The sequence below is a fragment of the Pogonomyrmex barbatus genome, unplaced genomic scaffold (genome assembly GCF_055798465.1).
Source record: "Pogonomyrmex barbatus isolate J1 unplaced genomic scaffold, ASM5579846v1 scaffold6, whole genome shotgun sequence".
Taxonomy (NCBI): domain Eukaryota; kingdom Metazoa; phylum Arthropoda; class Insecta; order Hymenoptera; family Formicidae; genus Pogonomyrmex; species Pogonomyrmex barbatus.
The window spans coordinates 3,120,760-3,134,216 of record NW_028297160.1 but is presented as its reverse complement, the minus strand read 5'-3'; the positions used below and the strand labels follow the sequence as shown (position 1 = coordinate 3,134,216).

Genomic DNA, 13,457 nt, shown 5'->3' with positions numbered 1-13,457 from the left:
TTATATTTTTAACAGAATTACAATTTTACCTTTTCGTCAAGCCGTAATAAGTTGTTACCTTGTCATTAATTTATTTTTGCCGCCGAAGTTTTATATAGGGGAGCGAGCCTGGCACAGTAGATAGCGCACAAGTCTGCTGTGCTATAGAGATCCCAGGTTCAAGTCCCGACAGAACTAAAATATTTTCATACGCTCGTATCTCCTCTCGACGGTCTGGCAAACCACGAGAGCATTTCTACCCAAAGAACCTCCCCAAAAATGTGTGCCGGCATTAAATTGTTCCATATTCCTGTGCATCGCCTGTGTGCGCACGTATGAATATGAAGAGGAAGCAGCAGGCTTTAAGCCCATATATGGAAGAAGAAGAGGCATTTTCTTCTTCTATATATAAAAGAGGAAAACAAAGAGATATTATATAATTTTGTGTATTTACTAATACGAGTAAAATTATACTGGCATAAAATGCTTGCATATCGCTTACACATTCGCAAAAAGAGACTCCCTTTGACTAAAAATGCAAGTATAACTTTATATCTGTTCCGAAAATCTTTAAACCTATATATTTTAAACTTACATAACTATATTATTTTGTTGGATGGACTTGAAACTTTTAAAGAATATTTTTAAAATAATTATTTTAAGAAGGTGTCAAAACTCAAAAAGGCATTTTTTTTTTTAAATTTCACAAGCATAATCTCTTAATATCAATGAATTTTTTATTGAAATTTAACAAAATGCATAAATATGATCGAATTTCTTGGTCGAAGATCTATTCTACTAAAATTTTCATGTTTGATACAAATATAGAACATAGAAGAAATATAATATATATATAACATAGAAGAAAGCGCTCGAATCTTTACAAAGAATGAGGAGGAGTCATTTTCAAGAATTATTTTCAAATATTTAATAAATTATAATAATTATTTAATATTTAATATTTAAAAATTTGTAAGCACCATCAGCTACGAGTATCCGAGCTTGTCGCGCATAATTTTTCCTTAACTGAAATAACATCTTGTATTCCGTTACAAATTTGGGCATGTCTCGAATGAAAGGGGGAGGAGGGGTCGCTTAAGTAACGTTGCAACAGGAAACGTATAAATATCAGCAACCAGCTGTATCGGGGCTGTTTCTCGGGGGAAGGCAGGGCAGGAGTCATTTTCGTTGGGGTCGAAGGAGAAGATTAGGGCAAGCACCATCGTTAGATGCAACGACGAGAGAGGCGATGTGCCGCCCCCCCCCCCCCCCCGCTTCCGGCATGGCACGCGCCGCGATACCGGAAGTCACTCATGGATTCGAGAATACGACATTAAGCCCGCTACGATATTTATACGAGAGGGCACAGCCCCCAGTTTTAAACATAAACCTACTCCGTTCTTAATTTAAACATCACCATCTCTGGCTACGAAGAAATCTTGCATAAAGACCAACGTCATGCTAAAACTAGCCATGCATTTTTACAATAATGACTTCTGAGTGATAACTTCTGAGTGATGACTCAGACTCTGGACATCTAACTTACCTAATAATCACAGAGCCCCTTTCCGCCTTTTAGCTGGAATTTTCCTATCTTTTGAAAATCCCTTCTTGAAAATCCCCACTAATTTTGCCACTGATTCTTTGAATTTTGAAGACTAACCTTCTGCCTTTTTTTTCAACATTTTTGACATTATTTTGATGTACACATATAATTTTTTTAGGTTTTTCGAGAGAAATCTCCAATGAAAAAAGCTTTTTTTTTTCTAGAAAGACTATTATAGTAACAGTAACAATTTCAAATACTGAATATATTAATAAATAAACTGGTCTCCGGCAGACTATTTTAAAAATAGCAAAATCTTGACAATCTATTCGATATATTTCGATGTATATATTATTTTGTATATAATAATGTATAAAATAATATTTCATGTTTCAATTTTTACCTGTACGTTATCATCATTGCATGATTTAGAAAGGATTCGATGGAAGGGAAGAAAGTTAATTGGAAACTAATTATACAAAAGTTCCTGCCTTACAAAGTTTAATGAAATTGACGAAGTTTCGAACGATAACAAACTATATAAACTTGTCCTTTATAAATATTATTACATTATAATATGATTAGAAAAATTAATGTATTTATATTATATTTATATTATATTTATATTATATTTATATTTGATAAAAATATTTATTTTTTTTTTCAAGCCAGCAACTTTCAAACAGACGTGAAAAAATTAATAAATTAATGACTTAAGAATCAATTTAAGCAAAGCATTTTATTTTTATATGGATTTAATGCTTATTTATATTTTCAATTGTTTTGAAATTTTTAATTTAAATTTATCAAACTTGATTATTTCTTACCATTGTACCGTAGATCACAATTTTTCTAATGTCTAATGGATCTAAATCATTTGCATACATCTATTATATCTATTAAGATATTCAAATTCCTTTGAAAAACTGTATATCACTTATTGAAATAAATAAATAATTTAGATATGCATTCCATTTAGATATGCTGCATAAAAGTCGAGTATTAAAGAAAAGGCGCACATTAAATAATATTAAATATACAGTATATAGAATATAGCACACAAATAGTACCATATGACAATAAACGTAAAGAGAGAATCTCTAAATCAAGGAGTAATTCATTCATATTTTAATTATATTAGTTTGGCGCTAGATGTTCATTTATCTGTTATTGATATAAAACATTTTTAAATTAATTTAGTAGAATCATCCGATAAATGTATTTACATTATATGTATGATGAAAATGCAAATTAGCTCAATAAGCAATTAGTTAAATAATCGAATTCTTAAAGAATTGAGATAGTTTTGCAAAGTCATAAGAGAATTATAAGGAAGCGAAAAATACTTTATATGACAATATAATTTTTACCACTTTGGAAATGATCTTTCAAAAAGCGATCTTTCTTCACCGCGATTACCAAAGAAATGCTACGAATTTCTATTGTTCTTTTACACTTTTGAGAAAAATTTACCTGCTCTGAAAAACTCTAAAATAATATACCAATATACTTGACTAAATCTGCACTTAAATAAGGATATTTAGAATTTTTTGAAAATTCCATATTAAACGTATTAAATATGTTCTTATGCACTCTTATGAAACTTAGTTCCTTGTTACGATTACAATTTGTTACATATGTTTTTGTTAACAGCATCTCTCAAATCCAACACGTCAAGATCATTTCGCTGAAAGTTTTTATATTGAATTCGAGATGAAAATAAAAAAGTGTATTCTTATTAGAAACAGTAAAAAATAGACTACTTATTTTTAAAAATTGTACAAAACTCTTTAGAAAAACACAAATTGTAATGTAAAGATAAAACGATAAATCTATTGCGTTCATAAACAACGTTGACATTTGCATTTTTACAATAATATTACAAATTAAATAATAAATTATAAATGATTGATTATCTACTATCTAATAAATACAATTTTTTTAATACAGAATATAAAGAATAAATTAATAAAAAACATATAACTCCAATACTCATCGAGTTTTGTTCAATTATAAAATCGGAAATATATTTTTACATCTTATTAATTGAATGTCATAATTTGATGTCATAATAGAAAATTTGACGCTTGATCAATATCAATACATCAATAAATATCTATAATATCAAAAGATAAATATTTGAAATAATTATCTCCTCGCAATAGCTGAAAAAATGGGCTTAAAATTTAATTTTGGTTAGTAGACCACGATATTGACTCGGAATATTGTGTAGTGTGAATATAAATATCTCTTCGAAGCTTATGATATATTGATGAATGAAGGATGATGAATAATGCGATACATCTCAGACTTGGCCAAGTTATGCCAAGTTTAGACCCAGGCTAGGCGAATGCCCATGCCACGTTTAGGCGAATATATTAGGCGAATTTATCTGCGTTGATTTTTCTTGTTATTGCTCCGTGAACATAGTCAGTACTATCGTTAGCTCTTTGTTAATCCTCGTTGCATCCGCATCCGGATAAAGATTGCGAAAAGGTAACTCATATTGTTGCGACCGAGCGGTCGATAATCCTCCGGTCTTTTGACCCAGTAAATCTTATACATCAAAAAATATATTCCCAAAATTGGTAGAGTAGTTCGTAAGTTCGTAGTTTCACATCGTTTCTGTGTCTTCTTGGGGAATCGTCTGTGTTTGGGGTTTGGGAATTTTTCTTGGGATAGAAGATTTACCCGAATATTTGCCGATTGCCGAATCAACGAAGAGACCGAGCGGACTACGACTCGGTCGCAGCAATATTATGAATCACCTTTTAATGTTTTGAATGTTTTTAACAACGCATTATTTTTCGTGGATTGTTTTTATACGGAGATTCGAGGCGAACGGACCGTGTGTTCGCGGTGTAATAATTATTTTGTTCTTAATAAGTTCCCGAGTTTTGTTAAGAGGAGTGTTATTCCGCGCGCGGTTTACCTGCGTAACGCGTTGAGATCGTGACCGCCGCGAGCGCGACAATATATTTATATATATGTGGAATAGTGTCAGGGCACGCGACATATCCATGACGTGTTATAGATTTTACAGATGTTAATGTATCCAGGATTAGCGACCAAAATCGGAAAACCCGGAAGAAGCTAGAGGATTAACAAATAGAGCCTGAGAAATCTGGGAAAAGTCAAAGAATCAAGGAATTTATTAATTTGAGATAAAATTAAATATTAATTCTAAATTCTAAACTTTACTTCTTTAAAAATTATTAAATATAAAATTTGGGTAGAGCGAGCTCCGAAAACGGCATACGATGATTTTCGATTTCGATGAAACTTTTGTGAAAAAGTGTTTTCTTTTGGATCAAAGAGAGAGAGAGAGAGAGAGAGAGGGGGGGGCCTAAAGGATTTGTCCCTAAAAGGATTTTTGACAAGTAGCGTAGAAAGACCATTGACATATGTCATCAATGTAATAATCCTTAAGAGATCTTAATCGTTGCTCATTATTTATTACAAAATTATTAACAAAAAACTTCTCATTATAACGTTTTATACTAATATTAACGAATCGATATTAATTTGTTAATGCATGTGAGCGATTTACAGGAAGTCATTATCGGGCATAATTAAAAGTTATGTTTTTGCCATTTTCCATTTATCTTCTATTATATATTCGTAATTAATAAAAATTTTAATATATATTTTTTTTATTTTATTAAGTGCTCCGTTGTTGTCAGTATTTCAATTCAGTGGGATCAATTCTTTTCTTAGAGAGTAGAGTCGGGAGATGAAGGATCTTTGAAGGTTAAATATCCTTTTGTATCTCATTAATATCCAACATATCCATTTTAAAATGGATCAGGCAAAGCATTTTCCATTTTTGACTAATAATATACCATATCATATTATACTTGGGCAGGCTCCGTGATGCTTTACCTCCCTTATTTGAGAGTTCGAAGAGTTCGAAGATTATGTTTGTATATTCCTTCGCCTTCGCCTTCGCCTTTGTATATTCCTTCGCCTTCGCCTCGGTCGACCTGTCCACTGTCTGCGTCTACCAATCCCAAAACTATCCCTCTGAAATATTAAAGGATTTGAAAATATACAGAGTTCTAGTTTCTATTACTTTTTTTCTTAATTCTTTATTCTATTGTAGACTACAATAATGGCAAAAAATATGGACAATAATCCTATAAAATATTAATATAGAATGGAGGCAATAATAAATGTATAATTAAAAAAAGGCCAATAAGTAAAGCTTCATATGATTACAGAGTACCTACAACGAAAGTAAGAGATCAAATAAAAATTTTCCAACAATCAGGCAAAAAGACATACAAATATGAACAGTTTAACCATGAACAAATATTTACGATTAGAGAAGAACAAACGTTATTGGAAAAATTAAAAAAAAAAATTAAATTATACAAATGCACATCATGCGCAATAAAACTGGAGTATCGGTATTGGAATATTGGTCGTGAGGATTCGAGAATATACATGTATGTATATTGTAATATATGTATATATGTGTACATTGGATTGTTTAACGTACATTGTTCTAAATACAATTTATTGCAATAAATATCATCACATGCCTCTGTGTTCGAAAGGATAAGATGACTGTCAAGAGATCCAAGTTCGATTCCTGAGGTACTATTTTTCGTAAAAATAATAATTGTGAATTTTCACGACTCGTCCACTGGTCGGACGACCCCCACCCGCGGTGACGCATACTCTTTCTTAACGAATTATCGGTCGTATAAACAAGAAAAGGAACTTTTTTTAAATATCAAAAATTAAAACAAGTCCCTATATATTGGGTGAGAAAAACGAAAATATATTTCCTGAAACGAAGTGCTCAGGCAAAAGCCAAGCTTCTTGTTTGGGATTACTATACCTTTGGAATCCTTATCGACGATTCTACTGAAAAATTTTTCATCGGTTCAAAGTCATCGCAAGTCTCTGCTTCTATTTGATTCTTGACTTAGCCTTGACAATCTTACAGAATCTTGCTTGAAAATTATATCTTATTTCAAACAAATTAATTTTAACGTCCGACACATCCTATCTTGTGATATTCCTGTAACTTTGATGAAGGTAAGTTAATTAAAATTTCTTTTCGTAAAACACTTAGCATGTAAAAGCAAATTCGATTGGGATTTGTATAATTCGATACAATTCCGAACATTCGTTTGGTAATTTGCATTTGCATTGCATTTCCCTTGCATAACTTACCTTCGACTACAAACACGTCGATTTATATATCAATGGCCGATATGAATTCCTTTGAAAAACTGTATACCACTTATTGAAATAAATAAATTTAGATATACTGCGTGAAAGTCGAGTATTAAAGAAAAGGCGCACATTAAGTACACATTATATAGAATACACCGTACAGTTCCTTCAAATAATACATATGGCAATAAATATAGTAGAGAGAATCAAGAAGGATCATCCATCCCAATGGCGCAGTCCAAGATGCCTAGACCTTCTATTTCTCTCGCTTACGTATACTTGTGGTGTGCATAGCGATTGCAAAGGCATACAGAACTTTTGCCGAGTGACCACAAACATCGCAAGACTCGGTTGTCACTTTGGTCACCTCGAAAGTGAACATGAATTCGATTCTAAACGTTTGAAAAAGATCAATCTGAATGGGCATTGGATTCATGTGATATCTTATATACCATAAGGTGGATAGTGTATGATAGTGTAGGAAGTGCAACTTTGAGATCTCACATCTCAGGAATTAAAAGTATGCTCAACTCCAAACTTTTAGAGGGTTAATGTCTTATCATGAACTATTGTTTCTATTGTTTACCAAATTCAAATCGAGGATGATTCAAACAGGACGATTCTTGCGGTCATTCTTTTAATACTCTTAGAATATTCTTATTTTATAATACTCTTTAGAAGAGCAGAAATTAAAATTTAATTAATATTTTTAGTAAACCAACTTAACTAAACCAACTTAAATAAAAATGATAGCAAGGAACCGATATTATTTATGAGATTTGACAATGAACTCGCAAGTCAATTTTCTTGTTTGATGTATCACTATGGATGTTCGAAATCTTTGATCCGAGCAGAAATCTGCCATCTGGAAAATTAAGCAAAAAAAGAACGTAATTTCACTTATACTTTCGTCTTTTGCATTGAAAGCAAGAAGACTTCTTTTATTTAACAAAATTTATTAACGTAACGGAATTAAATGCTATTAAGTTTATTATAATTATTTTAGTTTTCTAATTTTTTTCTAACAGCACAATGCCTCTTCAGGCATGACACTAAGATTGATATTAGACATAATTCGTTCTTATGTTTAAGATCATCTTAAATAAACTTGTACAGTTACTTATTGATTGAAATGTAATCTTAAGACGATTTTGGGCTGAACAAGTGCTGAAAGTCAAGAACAAGTCAAAGAATACCGCCCTAACTGGTCGTTCACACATAGGGTTGCCATATTAAAATTTTCAGACCTAGAACTTACGAGCCTCCGACATCACATTTCAGTTGCAACCCCGGGCAACCCCTCGGCAAAAATGCGTTTAAAACGCCTTTTGAGTCCCAAGCAGTGCGATCGCGCTGTTGAGATTTTATGTTGAGAAAACCCAACACAGCATTCGAGCATTGTGATGCGAGCGGACTGATGATGCGGATTGTCGAAGTCGCGCGGTCAGATTTACTGACGCAAGTACATCACACAGCTCCTTTTAATGTAAATAGTACATTTTACAATAGGTAGAATAATACTATAATAATGCAATAATACACTACAAAATAAAAATTTTTATTTCATTATTATCTCCTCAATAATTTTTATCGAACAAAATTTGAAATATTTATAAATTTACAGTACGTATATGTAATAATACAGATGTATTTTATAAAAGCGCTATCGCGCCGCTTGGTATTTCTCGACATAAAATAAAACAAGCGCCATCGCGCCGCTTGGGTCTTTTCGTACTCATTTAGAGAAAGCGCGGTTGCGCTGTTCGAGATTCTTCGACAGTGTTTTTTCAATACCCCCTGGGACTCAAACGGTTAAATAAAATTGATTAGAACAATAAATAAATCATTATTTCACATCTAATTGTTCATTAGCATTCAGAGCAAAGAGAAATTTGAACTGGAGACTAAATAAATATAGATTATTTTGATTTAAAATAAAAAGTTTTTATTATATGTTTAGTTTAAGTTTTATTAGGTTTTATTAAAATTAAACAATTTTAACTGTTTTATGTGATATCTGTGCTATTTGGTAATGCAGAGTAATACGAGAGGAATCAAAAAAAATACAAATTTCTAAAATATTTCGTGACTATGTGAACTTAGGACATGTATAGTAGTAATCCCGGGCGTTTTCAAGAAATCCTCTTGTCGTCTCGGTCTCCCCGAATCGTCTCCCCGAACGCCTTTATTTTATAATGTATTATTGCATTATTATAGTATTATTCTACCTATTGTAAAATGTACTATTTACATTAAAAGGAGCTGTGTGATGTACTTGCGTCAGTAAATCTGACCGCGCGACTTCGACAATCCGCATCATCAGTCCGCTCGCATCACAAAAAAAACAGGTGTCCGGGAAAAAGAGGGCGGATGGCAACCCTACATACACACCCTTCACACACACACACACACACACACACACACACACACACACACACACACACAGTTTATATATGCTATGATAAGTTTATATTGGCGCGGATTGGCCAATTTTGGCATAAACATACGATTTATTTAAATAAAAATATTAGTTCTATATCTGTCTACAATTTCTACAATTTTTTTTATTCAGTAATTTCATATTTCTTAAAATTATTTGTAAAAATCTCAATTGCAAAATTAAGACGATTGTCTAAAAGACAAATGTTTTATATTCAATATTTTTCAAATTATTATTTATTATAAAAAATACATGATTATTCCTTATCGAGATAAATTCTAATCAGTTTATAAGAAAATGATCTACTCATGAAAAAAAATATGTTATGTAATTAAGAAAGATTGCTAATGTCTAATTAATGTAATTTCAAATTTGCTATTTTATTGTAAAGTTTATTATTATTATTAATGTATATTGATGCAATAGTAACATTTGTTATTATTTTTTCAGTATGCAAATTCAGTAACAAATTTTATACAATTATGTCAGCAAAAATATTTAAGCAATTCTTTATTAATGATAGCACAAAATCTTTTTTTTTTTTTTGTATGTTTTTATCCTCGTAATTGATTACTATTTCCTTCGATGACTTAAATTACGAAAGTGTTGACTTTTTCACAATCTCTACAATCGATCACAATCTCTTAGTTAATCGCGAATCCTACAATTGCATTAGCGAACAAGTAAAATTTTTGCGATAATTCAGATTACAATTTTTCACACATTTAGACACATTTACAATTGATTTTACAATTGAATGGACACAGCGGGAATAAGAAGCAGCGGGAAATCAAATGCACAGAATTTAGAAAAGTTTATAAAAGAGCAAAAGGGCGGGGAAAAAAAAATAAATCTTTACAAATGATTAATAGACATGCAGAGAGAAAAAAGAATTGTATATCTTTTGCTCCTTTTTCCATTTTTCTACCGAGAATCGAAGAATCGAAATTTTTTTCTAGAAACTCCAAGGGGAAAAGAGAAAAAGGAATACAGAACATGCAAAAGCACGTGACGGTCACACGTGATGAGTCATAGAAATTTTGGAATTTGACCTGAAAAGAGGGAGGGAAAAAGGTCATTGACCCAAGATCTATACATTGATCTATGCGTATAAATAAAAGAAAATTTAACGCGAGTTTTCCGGAACGCGCGAGAATTTTCAAGTTGTTTCTACGAAAGGTTTCTACGATGTTTCCCTTGCAATTTTCTTCTTCTTTCCTCTTGTTTCCTCTTTCCTATTAGCTTGTAACTATTCCTCCCTTCCACGATTAATTTTATCCGACCTATAACCGTTCGACTGTCCCTACTCCGCTTACATTCTTCCCTCCTTTTCCAAAAATCTGGCATGTATTCGTAAAATCTTTCGCAGAGGAATAGTCTATATAAGACGCCCGCGCGATCTCGACGATCCATTACCGAAGAGGACCTGAAAGTGTCGCACCACGGCAACATGACGTCTAGGTAGTATATCTCGAAGAAAAGAGGAGTCTTGTTAAATTTTATTCGGACAGTATATAATTCAAGTTTTCTGGTTTTTCCAGATTTGTAAAAATCTCACTTGCTTTACTTGTGAAAATAGATTTTTTTTAATTTTATTTATCGAAAATATCTTCGAAGCTTCAATTCGCTCACCCAATTCACGTATCGTTTCTATATTTTCAATGCGTGAATCTACACTCTACATTAACATGATTATTTTTCTATCGTTGCTTAGTCTCTGCTTCGATAGACTTGAAATCCGTGTCGGATTTTTAGCATCTTCTGTTTTTCCTTTTAGAAAGAAGAGGGTTTCGGACGAGCCCGAGAGGAGACGAGACTTTTTGTGTCGAGAGTCTCGACGACATCTATGACTTAATAGGCATACGTTACAAAACTGCAAACAAGATGTATCAAAATAGTATTTCTGTCTCAATATATTAACCAGGATGGATGGATACTACCAGGAAATACCGGGAAAAATCGGGAAAATTTGAAATTCTCAAGGGATTTAGTTTTTCTCTTTGAAAATCATGGGTTTTCAACGAATTTCATTAGTATTCAGGGAAATTTTTGAAATTTTACTTTCAAATTTAAATTTTATTTCTTTTTGACAAAATTATTTCTTATATTTTCTGTAATGTCCAGTAATGTCAAAAATTAACGCGGTCCTATATCGAAGGACATATAGAGAGCATACTTGTACTAAAGAGAAATCATCAATATTAACTTTTAGTATATAGTTCCATAATACATATTATTTAATTAATACAATTTATAATATTCCTTGTCATTATACGTTGTGTATTTAATCATTTTTTAAGATCTGTATCTCTGATAAAATAAATCTATGTATCGTAAACAAATTGTTGTATGGTCCTTTATATTATTTTGTTTTTAATATTTTTAATTTAATATTCAAATCTCAAATAATTTTTTCTTTATAATTATATGATTAAAGAATATTAAAAAGTTCGTTTGATAATAAATTTATTTTAAAACTTAATAAATTTATTTTAAAACTGCCTTAAAAATTTTTATAAATTTCTTGGAATTTTTTATTAAAATTCCTGGAAAATCCGGGAATTCTCAGGGAATTTACAAAATTTGAATCCACATCTTAGTAATGAAATTATCCTTATAAATTACGGAATTAGGAGTTCGAGCTTTGCAAAATTTCTTACGAGATCGATTTGAAAATAAGCTTTCTATGTTTTCAAAGATAATAATAATGTAATTTGATTGCAGATGCTTTGGTACGGTCAGATCTGATGGAACAAATCCCAAATGTGGCAATTATCTGCCACGAAGCGCCACATCTTTTCGGAGACGTCCTTCGCAATCATCTGCTTGGTATCATCATGAAGTATCTGAGCGATTTGGATAATCAGGCAAGTGATCATTACATATTTGTCTTGTATTTTGAATATGTTCTTCTGAGACAAAAACAACCGAAATATTCTAGCAACTATGTAAATATTATGATGTTTTTATTTCACAGGTACGGCAAATGGCACAAAGCGCGCTGACAATGTTGGTGAAACGAGGATTCCTTGACAATGATGCGATTGAAAATATTATCTGTCCGACGATAGAAAGTCTATCCTATACGATGATCGACGAACATGTCCGAAACGCAAATATCTCTGTAAGTTTCCCGCACTTTATTCGTCTTCCGCCCTTATTGCTAAAGTGAAAGTAGCAGCTGAATATAAAAATAGTTTCTCTGCGTAACAGTTAAAATTACATCTTAAAGAAAAAAAAAATCACGTGTTAAGGACGATAAAGATTTGTTAAACTTCACTATTATCCAAAAAGAAATTAATGTAAATTGTATAAGAAAAGTTTTTTCTATTTTATTTCATTTCTAAATAAATAATTTGTAGACAAAAATAGAAAGGGCATAACGGAATATATATATATATATATATATATATATAGCTCAATTGGTACGGGGGTAGATTTTACATGCTTATTCCACTTCTTTTATATAAAAGACTTTCTTCTGATATTTTTAATATTTGCAAGTAAATGTTCTTAAAGTAAAATAAATGAGTAATAAAGTGATAAAGTAAGTAAAAACAATTATATTTTTTGAGATCTATCTTTTTGTCATTTATATAATTTATTTTATGTCGTCATTGACACGTGAATAGGATTTTGGAATCTTATGTTTGCGCGATTAGTGATACATACGTGGTGATTACATCTCTTTGCGTGTGAAATCGAGACTATCTTCCTCCGTATTCACGGATTCCTCCTGAAAGACATGGGTAGTGAGATGTTCTTTCGCAATCGCGTCTCACTATCTTGTCTTTCATGCGGCGTCCGTTTCGCCCCGGAGATGTTGGCATAAAAAATGTGAAATCGCGGTGAAAATTATGCGATCTGTCGCGCCAGCAGGAAAAACAAGTCGTCGAATCGAGGCAAAAAATATAAGAAGATAAGGAAAATGAGAGTCAGAGAGAAAAAGAAAAAGGAAAACGGAGTGAACGCGCTTTAGAAGATTAAAAGAGCAAGGGAAATACTTAGCCGTCATCAGTTGAAGATTTTCATGAACAAAAAGAAAAATAATGAAGACATTCGTTTTCTCCTCATGGAAAACACTGGCACCGGCATCCTGACGAAAGACAGGACATACTTTTACCATCAAAGTTGGTTTGTCATAGAGTTCGACTATCACAGCCAGCTTTGATGATCAAAATTGTGTCTATTTTCAACGCGCTTCGGTAATTAAAAGAACGGAGATAAAAACAGTAAAAAGTGAACGACGAAACAGAAAGAAAACGCACGAAAATAACATATATGGCACGAAGAAAGCAGTGGAAA

At 31.8% G+C, this 13,457-nt stretch overlaps 1 protein-coding gene across 8 annotated transcripts in view; it reads left to right on the top strand.

The window, feature by feature from the left end:
• The window catches only part of LOC105429002 (serine/threonine-protein phosphatase 4 regulatory subunit 1), a 145,676-nt gene that overhangs the window by 125,461 nt on the left and 6,758 nt on the right, over window positions 1-13,457 (top strand). For 7 of the 8 annotated variants that reach the window (XM_089082606.1, XM_011641642.3, XM_011641643.3 and 4 more), the window contains 2 exons: window positions 11,877-12,019; window positions 12,130-12,276. In XM_089082606.1, the coding sequence (XP_088938732.1) occupies window positions 11,877-12,019; window positions 12,130-12,276 (290 nt within the window). Of the gene's footprint in view, window positions 1-9,738; window positions 10,614-11,876; window positions 12,020-12,129; window positions 12,277-13,457 lie in introns of those variants that run through there. The other variant, XM_089082610.1, reaches the window with a different exon arrangement.